The sequence below is a fragment of the Oncorhynchus gorbuscha genome, linkage group LG13, assembly GCF_021184085.1.
Source record: "Oncorhynchus gorbuscha isolate QuinsamMale2020 ecotype Even-year linkage group LG13, OgorEven_v1.0, whole genome shotgun sequence".
In the NCBI taxonomy this organism is placed as follows: Eukaryota; Metazoa; Chordata; class Actinopteri; order Salmoniformes; family Salmonidae; genus Oncorhynchus; species Oncorhynchus gorbuscha.
In genome coordinates, this window is record NC_060185.1 from 50,511,193 (window position 1) to 50,523,537 (window position 12,345).

General features: G+C 41.7%; 1 protein-coding gene across 1 annotated transcript in view; it reads right to left on the reverse strand.

Annotated features, from left to right (window-relative positions):
- Nucleotides 1–12,345, reverse strand: part of grik4 (glutamate receptor, ionotropic, kainate 4) — a 475,420-nt gene that overhangs the window by 112,798 nt on the left and 350,277 nt on the right. Inside the window, exon 7 of the mRNA XM_046294891.1 lies at nt 10,912–11,090. Coding sequence (XP_046150847.1) covers nt 10,912–11,090 — 179 coding nt within the window. The remainder of the gene's footprint in view (nt 1–10,911; nt 11,091–12,345) is intronic.

A 12,345-nucleotide genomic window follows, 5' to 3' on the forward strand; every position in this document is an offset into this window, starting at 1 on the left:
TCATAGTTTTGAGTCATGCCTTTGGCTTTCAACACCACGTGATTCTTTTTAGCCCTAAAAGCATAGCTTTTAGGACCACAGGAGGACCATTTTGTGATATGGTCACCCTCCTCGAGTTCACTTGTTAAGCCACCCAGATAGTTGCTGAGTGGGGGGCTCCAATCCCCCTGTTTGCTTACATAGACCACAGAGTCTGTGTCGTGGTAAAGAACCCGCCTCTGAAGCTGTTCCATGAACGTGTACAGTTCAAGCCGGCCATAGGCCGTGGTAAATGCTGCAAGAAACGCATTTACATTACCTGGGGGTAGAACCCACTTCTTGTTACGTCGCCATTGCACCATGGCAATGTCTTGACTCAAGAATGAAAAATGTGACATTTCGTATTGGTCCGGAAAAAAAGATTCCAAAAATTCTTCGGGGTCTTTACTAATCGACGTTGTTAGCATATTACATCTCTGCGATTATTTGCCCCAAAGCGAATTTAAGTACAATTTCGACACATTTCGTTTGGTTTTGTTGACCTCTATTCTGTCAGGGTCAAGAAGTATGCCTTCTCTGTCGTGATAGTCTTGAATGTACCTGTCTTTGCTCTCTTGATCTGTGACCGATGCAGGATAACCTGAAGCCATTTGCTTGCATTTCAAGAAGGTCTTGATGTACTCTTTAAAAAGAGTGTCTGACTTCTTGGAAAAGTTCCACACTTCAAAGATTTTGGCCACACGATACCCCATCTCTAAAGCCTTAGAGAATTCAACTGTGACCCACACCCCTGTCAGGGCTCTTTCTTGATCTGAGTGATCACATGGGGTTTGTTGTTTGTTTTCACTGCAGATGCGACAAAGGGGAAAGAAAAGTTTTCCTTGAGGGCCCCCTGTGCCTTATACCCGGAGGTCTCTTTTTTGGTCTTCGAGGCAACATCATCAGCCCCGAGCCTTCTTGACGCTCGACATCTGGTGACGCCCTTCTGGTCATAGCATTGGCTACAACCTCACTTACTATATTTTTTTGCTGCTGATTTTAAATGCGGTTTGGCTATGCTGAGGCCTCTCTTCATAAACGGTAAAACCATCCTAAAGAGGTTACGAAATATACCTCCTATCCCCGAACCATACATGATTGGGGAACCATAATAGCTGGGTAACCCATTACCACTTGATCAACATAGTATGAGACATAACGGTTAGGGTCGGGATGTCGGAGTTCCATAACCCTTTTTAATTTATATGTATTATGTCTATAAAATATGTAATACTAATATTATATATGTAGAGAGGTTTTGGTGGGTCTAAAGTGGATTTTTACAATTGTTTTACCATAAGTAAATTCGATGTTTTCGTTCTGATCCGTTTTAAGCTCAAGAAGAATGTTTTCAATATATTTCTTGCTTAAAGGTACGTAGTGTGGCTTGTCATAGGTAACAGTGACTATGTCCCCATCCTTTCCGTCTATATGTATCGTTCTCAGGAGTGGCACACAGCTGTCTCCGACCCTTTAATAGGATATGATGTCGTTATACACAAATATATTGTAAAATCCTGCATGTATATCCGCGGGGAATGGGAATAATTTATCTTTCACATACGACCCATCCCCAACATGTAGGCTAAATTACCACCGGTCTTTATTCCCCAGGCAGCATTTCCTGAGATTTGTACACGTTTATGTATAGGGTTGTACATCAGGAATATTTCCATAATCTCGCTGAGACCTACTTACCAGGCCTCTGATGACTCTATAGGCTTTGGAAAATTGGTTGTATAATTCAAACTCTTATTACGATATATATATATATGTGACCAAAAAATATGCACAAATGTTTGTCTCTACATTAACTAACATATTCCTCTCAATTGTACATTTTTTGCTTGACTCGTTATGAAGTTATAACAACTTACATTTGGTTCCACCGTAATGTTTTGTCAGCCATCTTTGTTGAAGAACGCCACCAGGCAAGGGTGGCTCGCGCCAAAATTCGTCATTGGAACCACTCGATATGATTGGTCATATAAAAACCTTGTGACTCAAATGCATAATGAGTGCTCTAACTCCCCCTTGTGGTGGTCTGGAGCAATGAAGCCGTGACGCTACTGTAGAGTTACCAGCCTCAGAAATTGCAGCCCAAGTAAATGCTTCACAGAGTTCAAGTAACAGACTTGTTTGGGTCAAGAAACAAGAGCAATGTCCATTCGACCGGTGGAAATTTGTCCTTTGGTCTAGAGTTTTTGTGAGACATGGTGTGGGTGAACGGATGATCTCCGCATGTGTGGTTCCCAGAGGTGTATTGGTGTGGGGGTATTTTTCTGGTGACACTGTCAGTGATTTATTTAGAATTCAAGGTACACTTAACCAGCATGGCTACCACAGCATTCTGCAGCGATATTCCATCCCATATGGTTTGGGTTTAGTGGGACTATCATTTGTTTTTCAACAGGACAATGACCCAACATACCTCCAGGCTGTGTAAGGGCTATTTTTACCAAGAAGGAGAATGATGGAGTGCTGCATCAGATGACCTGCCCTCCACAATACCCCGACCTCAACTAAATTGAGATGGTTTGGGCTGAGTCGGCCCGCAGAGTGAAGAAAAAGCAGCCAACAAGTGCTCAGCATATGTGGGAACTCCTTCAAGACTGTTGGAAAAGCATTCCAGGTGATGCTGGTTGAGAGAATGCCAATTGTGAAAAGCTGTCATCAAAGCATATATAAAGTATATTTTGATTGGTTTAACACTTTTGTGGTTACTACATGGTTCCATATGTGTTATTTAATAGTGTTGATGTCTTCACTCTTATTCTACAATGTAGAAAATAGTACAAATAAAGAAAAACCCTTGAATGAGTAGGTGTTCTAAAAATATCTTCAACCTTCAACCAAAACGTAAAATGAGATAAAGGGAACCTGAGTTTACAAATAGTTTTGACATTTTTTATTAACAAAGTTATGCAACACCCAATTCCCCTGTATGAAAAATGGATGATCATCAAGACTCTTGGAAGAATGTTCTATGAGAAGATGATTCAAAAGTATAACTTTTTGGATGTCATGGGTCCCATTATGCCTGTTGAAAACCAAACACTACATTCCACATTAAGAACCTTATACCAACAGTCAAGCATTGTGGTGTTAGTGTGATGGTTTGGGGATGCTTTGCTGCCTCAGGACTTGGATGACTTGCCATCCATCTGTGAGCTGAAACTGAAGAGCAGCTGGGTCATGCAGCAAGACAATGATCCTAAACACACAATCAAGTCTACATGAAAATGGCTTAAAAGCAACCAATTTAAAGTTTCGGAATGGCCTAGTCAAAGTCCAGACTTAATCCCAATTGAGATGTTGTGGCAGGACTTGAAACGAGCAGTTCATGCTTGAAAACCCACAAACGCTGCTGAGTTACAGCAGTTCTGCATGGAAAAGTGGGCCAAAATTCCTCCACAGCGACTTGAGAGACTGATCAACAACTACAGGAAGCATCTGGTTGGAGTCACTGCAGTTAAAGGTGTCACAATCAGTTATTGAGTGTAAGGGGGGCAAATACGCTTTCACAAATGGACATTGGGTGTTGCATCATTTTGTTTATGAAATAAATGTGTAATTGTTGTGTTATTTGTTAATTCAGGTTCCCTTTATGAATATTCGATGTTGGTGTAAGATCTGATAACATTTTGTATAAACAATATGCAAAAGTAGAGAAAATTAGAAAGGGGGCAAATACTTTTTCACAACACTGTATATGTGCCCACTTCCATGACACTGTATATGTGCCCACTTCCATGACACTGTATATGTGCCCACTTCCATGACACTGTATATGTGCCCACTTCCATGACACTGTATATGTGCCCACTTCCATGACACTGTATATGTGCCCACTTCCATGACACTGTATATGTGCCCACTTCCATGACACTGTATATGTGCCCACTTCCATGACACTGTATATGTGCCCACTTCCATGACACTGTATATGTGCCCACTGTATATGTCCATGACACTGTATATGTGCCCACTTCCATGACACTGTATATGTGCCCACTTCCATGACACTGTATATGTGCCCACTTCCATGACACTTCCATGACACTGTATATGTGCCCACTTCCATGACACTGTATATGTGCCCACTTCCATGACACTGTATATGCCCACTTCCATGACACCCACTTCCATGACACTGTATATGTGCCCACTTCCATGACACTGTATATGTGCACACTTCCATGACACTGTATATGTGCCCACTTCCATGACACTGTATATGTGCCCACTTCCATGACACTGTATATGTGCCCACTTCCATGACACTGTATATGTGCCCACTTCCATGACACTGTATATGTGCCCACTTCCATGACACTGTATATGTGCCCACTTCCATGACACTGTATATGTGCCCACTTCCATGACACTGTATATGTGCCCACTTCCATGACACTGTATATGTGCCCACTTCCATGACACTGTATATATATATATGTGCCCACTTCCATGACACTGTATATGTGCCCACTTCCATGGCACTGTATATGTGCCCACTTCCATCCATGACACTGTATATGTGCCCACTTCCATGACACTGTATATGTGCCCACTTCCATGACACTGTATATGTGCCCACTTCCATGACACTGTATATGTGCCCACTTCCATGACACTGTATATGTGCCCACTTCCATGACACTGTATATGTGCCCACTTCCATGACACTGTATATGTGCCCACTTCCATGACACTGTATATGTGCCCACTTCCATGACACTGTATATGTACTTCCATGACACTGTATATGTGCCCACTTCCATGACACTGTGCCCACTTATGACACTGTATATGTGCCCACTTCCATGACACTGTATATGTGCCCACTTCCATGACACTGTATATCTATATATGTGCCCACTTCCATGACACTGTATATGTGCCCACTTCCATGACACTGTATATGTGCCCACTTCCATGACACTGTATATGTGCTTCCATGACACTTCTTCCATGACACTGTATATATATATATGTGCCCACTTCCATGACACTGTATATGTGCCCACTTCCATGACACTGTATATGTGCCCACTTCCATGACACTGTATATGTGCACACTTCCATGACACTGTATATGTGCCCACTTCCATGACACTGTATATGTGCCCACTTCCATGACACTGTATATGTGCCCACTTCCATGACACTGTATATGTGCCCACTTCCATGACACTGTATATGTGCTCACTTCCATGACACTGTATATGTGCCCACTTCCATGCCCACTTGACACTGTATATGTGCCCACTTCCATGACACTGTATATGTGCCCACTTCCATGACACTGTATATGTGCCCACTTCCATGACACTGTATATGTGCCCACTTCCATGACACTGTATATGTGCCCACTTCCATGACACTGTATATGTGCCCACTTCCATGACACTGTATATGTGCCCACTTCCATGACACTGTATATGTGCCCACTTCCATGACACTGTATATGTGCCCACTTCCATGACACTGTACATGTGCACACTTCCATGACACTGTACATGTGCACACTTCCATGACACGGAGTCATTTTCTTTTGATTGTATGGTTATTATTATTTTAATGGTTGCTAGTAAGAGGAAACCGACCAGATGATACATTACTTGCTTGTTTGCTAACATTTGTTAACCCGTTTTACAGTATCAGATTGTCAGGTCAATTTAAGTCAAATTACTTAATTTAGCGGAGAAGGACAGGTGGACACTGCACTGCAAAATGCACATTGTTCTAAGTCTTGAGTGTTGAGATTGAAGACAGCCAACAGGACAACAGATGATAGAGTTTACAAGCTTTTTTTAAACCAGATTTTTAAGTTGACCAGCTTTTTAATCACAGTTAATATGCCTTTAAATGTGAAGTACGGGTCAGGGACTTCGGCAAGTTTCCAAATATAAATAATGGAAAGAAAGTGTTTCTTTTGGCTGGCACAAAGCCAAACTTCCTCAGCTTTCTATTGTTCTCATTGCCCCTTTTCTTTCTGTTTCCCAGGTTTTTGTTTTGGGGCGTATAGTTCTTCCCCGCCATGCTGAGCACAATATCTGAGCAAATCCGATCACAGCTTTGTATAGTAGGACAACACGGGGGGCTGACATGTCGAGATTACATTCAGTGATGCTGAAGCTAAACCCCCCCCAGACCACAAATGCCCTGCTGCAGAACACACAGCCAATACACTGATTTATTTAACTATTGGAGGGTTAAATAAAATACATTCACAGAGCATATATGAGTCCCACTTAAATGAACACTTCTCAGAGTATTGAAAAAAAAACAATCCCACTGTCTTCAGTGTAAGAAGTAGACCTCTGGCTGACCAGCATTCTAACGAAAGACGTAAACATCCAGAAACAAAGAGGATAGAATGTCCTGCGTGAAGAGAGGGTAATAAGATTAGACTCTTTTATACAAAGTCCTTACAGTTTACCATGTAATTAAATCCTCAGTCTAGCGCAAAATGTTGGCAAAAAAGCTTACATTTGCTCGGCCAACGTCCTCTCCTCATGAACGGGGCTGCGTGCCAACAAACTATCCACAGCACCACTACACACCTCCTCCAGACAGAGAGATGGAGAAGAGGAGGGGTAGAAGACAGAGGAATGATAATAGAGGTATGGAGAGGCTGTAGGACAGAGGCGGAGACATAGAAAGAAATCCCACGGTCAGCTCTTGTGGGTTGTTACTCTTTGCCCCCCCCCCCTCGAGTTGCCATGGTGACAGGATGCCCAGCAACGGCCATCAGTATCTCTGATTGAGGCAAAGATTGAGACTGAAGAGGAGAGTGGCAGGGAAACAAAACAGTAAGACTTGACTGGATGAACCCAGAAATATGACAACAGAAGAACTAATCAGGGAGTGTGTGAGGGAGAGATAAATACTTTAGAGGGAGAGAAAGAAAAACATTTAGAGAAAAAAAAGAAAAAATATTCATTGGGGCAGGGATATTAGTGTTGCCTGATGACTCATCCTGAGTTTAATTACACTGCTCTATCAATCACGCCATACATCAGTCTGAATCTGCTGTCCTAGAAGTCGTTTGAGCTGATGTCAAAATTATGTGATTCATGATTCGTGCAGGCCAGCTCGGGCCCTACCCATCAGTTTCTGGGACCAATCAAAATGGTTTGAATGTGTTGGCATTCGAGAAGTCGCCGGGGAGGAAACAAATCCTGACTTATCGTGGAAAATAAATATTAGTGGGCGTGGCCTTTGGCCAGAACGATGCGGATGGGAAGACAGGCACATTTTTGATTGTCTCCTCAGAGGATATTGTGAGGGATTGGCTTTTCCAGTGCCAGTCCTGCTATGACACTGGCATGCACTAAGGTTGAATGCTGGGAACCCAGTTATCGAGATTTACCGAGATTTACCGTCCAAAACCACTCCCTTTTCCTGGGATAAATAACTGTGAGAAACCGGTAAATTATAATAAATTATTTATATCAACAGCATGACGTGAAATGGAACTGTCAAATGTATTGTCAAATAAATATTGCTTCTCTGCGGCCTCTCTCTGCATGATGAATCATCAATGCTCAAGATGGGGACAGACGGCTCAGTACGGAGTGCAGTTCACAATGCATGCAGACCTATCATCTCATCACGGTACCTTTTTTCCTTGTGACAGGTGGGCCTACATTTTCTGCAGCATAGCCTATGGACCGACCGAATGCACGTCTAATTTACACATCTCCATCTGGCTTTCGGGGGTCACCTTCATATTTGATTGTAACAAAAACATGTTTTTATTGCAGCCGCAGACTTTTGAAACAGCCTATCCCTCGAATATCATTGCTTTAAATCGGAGCAGGCACGAGCTCTCTCTCTCTCTCTCTCTCTCTCTCTCTCTCTCTCTCTCTCTCTCTCTCTCTCTCTCTCTCTCTCTCTCTCTCTCTCTCTCTCTCTCTCTCTCTCTCTCTCTCTCTCTCTCATCTCTCTCTCTCTCTCTCTCTCTCTCTCTCTCTCTCTCTCTCTCTCTCTCTCTCTCTCTCATCAATTCCATTCAGATTGCATCCAAAATAGATAATCCTGTTCAAGATAGACATACAGTACCAGTCAAAGGTTTTGCTCATTCAAGGGTTTTTCTTTCTCAATGAGTAGGTGTGTCCAAAGTCTTGTTTTCTGAATGTTAAATACGGCAGCCAATAGAACTCACAGGTGGTTTGAAGCAAGAGCGAACGAGCGATGCCGGTGTGCTACAGCAGTTATTTATTCAGTCCCATAACCATTCAATCTTCGTGACGAGAAGTGAATGCCATCTGCATCTAATTCTAGTCCCATATTATTCCAGGGTGTCATTAGAAGGACGAAGATAAGGGCAATGGAACTTGTTTCATTTCACTGTTGAAAGCGAGGAAGGAATGAGGCAACAATAGAGAGAACGAGGAGGTAGGCTAATAACATTAGGGGAAATATTATGAAAAGTGTATATGCGTCAGCCTACTAATTCGCTAACCTACGCGTGTAACCTTGTAGGCCGTATGTGCTGCACCAGAATCGCATGTTCTCTCAGCTTTATCATGGTTTGAACGAGGTGCGTAATTCCAGTCCATGTAGTGGAGTATAATGCAATACGGTACAGTAATACAATTCACGCTCAAAAAGGTTAGCCTACTGGAGCTTGTTTCATTTATTTACCCAAGAGAGCATATAGCTAGCTACATCTACGTGATTGTACGTTTTTCTGTAGTGCGTAATGTGCAGTAGCCTATATTTTATATCATATATGTATTGGATAACGACACAATCATTTGGGATTTTTGGAGCATAGGCTCTTAAAATGTCTTTAATGTACAGTAGGGCTCATGAAATGATTTTTATGTATAGCTCATCAGGCTCAGGTAGCACTGAACTTTCAATCAAAACTCTATTAAAACTCAGACATAGACTGAGATACCGGGCTACCCGGGCTACCCGGGAGAAAAGGGATTTTTTTTTCAGGATGGAACATTTGTAAAATACCAGCAAATATTCAAACCTAGCATGCACCCTTAGCCAGTGCTCAATTGCTCTCTCTCTCTCTCTTGGTCTCTGTCCGTCTCTCTCTGTCTCTCTCTGTCCCTCCATTTCCCTTTAGCCATTGTCTCCTTCACTGCAACCAAGCTTCCAATATCTATGTTTTAATTACAACACGGCCATTTGCTGCAAGGTGCCTTTCACCCGTGTTTCTGTCACCTTAAGATCTAATCTCAGGTCTTTAGAAGGGATAGCAGGAGGCTTGTCCTATCACGCGAAGTATTAACTTTAAGAACTCTGCCAAGCTACAGAGTGTTCTATCTTTGTTGCTTTCATTTCTAACTTCTCTGTTCACGTCAGGTATGGTTCTATTAGTGGAAACAGACATCACTGAAAGGTCATATTGACAGTTTACTGTGAGGAATAGTCATGTCCGATATGAATGTCCAATTAGATTGAATTATATTATGTATGTCGGACTAGCTCTTCACAACTGAGTGGATGTAGCTCAATGGTAGAGCACATGCTTAGCATGTATCAGGCCCTGGGTTCAATCCCTGGCTCTTCATGGAACTGCCAATCTCAGCTGGTGATTTTACGGGCCGAGCAGTTAGGGTGTGAAAGGTTGCTCGTTCTGACTTGACAAAATGAAAAATCTATCAATGTGCCCTTGAGCAAAGCGTTTAACCCTAATTGCACCAGGGTTGCCATTGATAATGGCAGACCCTGACTGTGCCCCCACTCTCTGACGGTCTCAGAGAGAGTTGGGATATGCAACAAAAAAATATATTATTAATACAGACTTGTACATTTGTGAAATAGGACAAACATAAGCACCCACCAAATAATTAGCTTATTTATAAATACACAACATATAACCTGATGAGTGATATAATAATAATAATATATGCCATTTAGCAGACGCTTTTATAAACGCCTTCAATAGAAAGCATAAATATTGATTGAAAAACATCTTATCAACAAAGAAAGTCATTGCTACCAACAGATGTCTGTAAAAAAAAAAAAAAAAGGGGAAAATAAATATTATAATAAACTTTAGTCACTTCTATTTCCTTTATACTACAACAATATTAATTAGTGTTTGTGATGTTAAGGATTGTATTTATTATAAAGATCAACCATTTAAACCTAATGTACTCCTCCATTATTAATGAATGATCACAGAACAGAACGTAATTTACATCTCACGCCTGTCACATGAAGTAAAATTATTTGACTGACTAGACCTTTTTCTTAAAAAAAAAAGCTAATTGCATTGGTTTTTAATATCTCCATATTTCCTATCTCTAGCATTGGTTTTAATTTCTCAATATTTCCCATCTCTGCTGCTACCCTTCGGTACTCTAGTGGTTTAAGTGCTAAGCCCAACGGCACTCCACAATCTCCTCTAATTGTATTTGCACACCATTCTACTCTCCAAATATGGAGTTACAGATACTCCGTGATTTATTTGTGCTACTAGACCTACAGTACGTACATCAGAACTACGTGCATGATGTTTAAAGCTACCATTCGTTCAGTCCAACACTCATTCACCGGTAAGTGATTCAGCCTGTAACTCGTTCAATTATTTTCAATATCCACCTTGACCCTGAACTTTATCTTGGGATCGACATATAGATATAAAAAAAAACATTTTAAAAAGTGTATCATCAGCTACTGCTGAGATGTCTCAGAACATCGGGAAAGAGCACACTACGACAGACAAGACTGGGGCGGCAGGGTAGCCTAGTGGTTAAAGCAATGGACTAGTAACCGGAAGGTTGCAAGTTCAAACCCACGGAGCTGACAAGGTTGGACTGTGTCGTTCTGCGCCTGGGGTGGCACAGGGGTTTGAACTTGCAACCTTCAGTTAAGAACAAATTCTTATTGCCTAGTTAAATAAAGGTAAAATAAACTCACTCTTTCCAAAATGATGTGGGACATTGTGGCGTTTGCGTCCACAATGATGGTGGCAGTCTTGTCATCGCGAATCTCCTTGAGAAGGGGTGTGGGATCCTGGCTGTCATCCAGCATGCGAACCGATAGGGTCTCCTTGGAGATGAGGAACTGGCGTAGCAGTCTCTCCAGATTTAATAAGCCTGTGGGGTAAGGGACGAAGACCAGTGGTGTTATTATGAGCAGGTAGACAACGAATCTCCAACGAATTTCTGAATTTCTGAGTATTAAAGTCACATTTCTGAGAACTAGCGCTGACAGTCAAAAATACGACAAAAACATTTCAACTGAATAAGTTTTTTAAAAATTACAAAAATACATAATTTTGTGTGAGAAACACCATATTCTTTTTATGCCTTGTTTTGTCAATAACACGGTCATTAAAATCCTTCCCACCTAAAATAATTGAACTGATGACCTGTGATTACAGCTAATTGTAAAGTCCTTAATTTGCTAGGTGATATTTTTAAACATCATCTCCAGCATTTAGTTCCCAGAGCTGCTTCAAAGAGATTGGAAACGGGTTCATTATAAGTGAGGTAATGAATATGTTTCCAGTGGTACTTTACTGAACTTGTAATACAATTACAATACCACAGAGACCAAGCTTTATTGGTAGTAGAAAAAGCTATTTTGATAGAGTTCATTTGCTGGGTTCTTTTTCTCCTCCCTTTGAGATTACGTTATATACATGCATAGGTGTCAGAGCATACAGTCCATTACAATACAACTTAATCCAGCATTGATCATAGTAGAAGCCATTTTACATTATAATCATTGTTTTCATCCTTTGGTTACATGCAGTAGCAGCAGCAGCTGTTTCTTAAGGCACTGCGTGTTCCAACCCATCGAATCCTAATGCTTTTAATGGTTTGTTTCTCCTAGAAACGCACATCATCAGCGACGGTGCCTGTCTTCTCCGAGACGGTCAGCTCCGTTACCTGTCGAGTTACACAGCATATCTGCGATGAGCCTTCTAAACCTGCTCAATCTTCATTCCCTGCTTGCAATTTCACATTTAGTACATTACATAAGACAGCACACTGAGCTGCTCAGTGTTCACAGCAGGAGTTGCCCTGATGTGAGAGGGAAAAAGAGGAGTTGCCCCTCCTGTCATTCCCTTGCATTCAACCAGTGGGGAATACATTTCCATTTGGTGTCTAGGCTGTGCATGATTCAAAGCGACATAAATAAAAATGGAGTATGTACGTGATGTCTTCATTTCACAATCTCTTTTGAGCAGCCACGTCGCGTCAACGTTTCAGGCTTTTGAACCCATGCTAATGAAAAATAACATCATTATTCTCGAACGGGGCACCGTTTCCCCGGTAAGCCATGGAAAAAGGGTAGAGACGTGTGAAGTCTGTTTTTCTTTGTGGAGGCTGTGCTGCTGCTGCC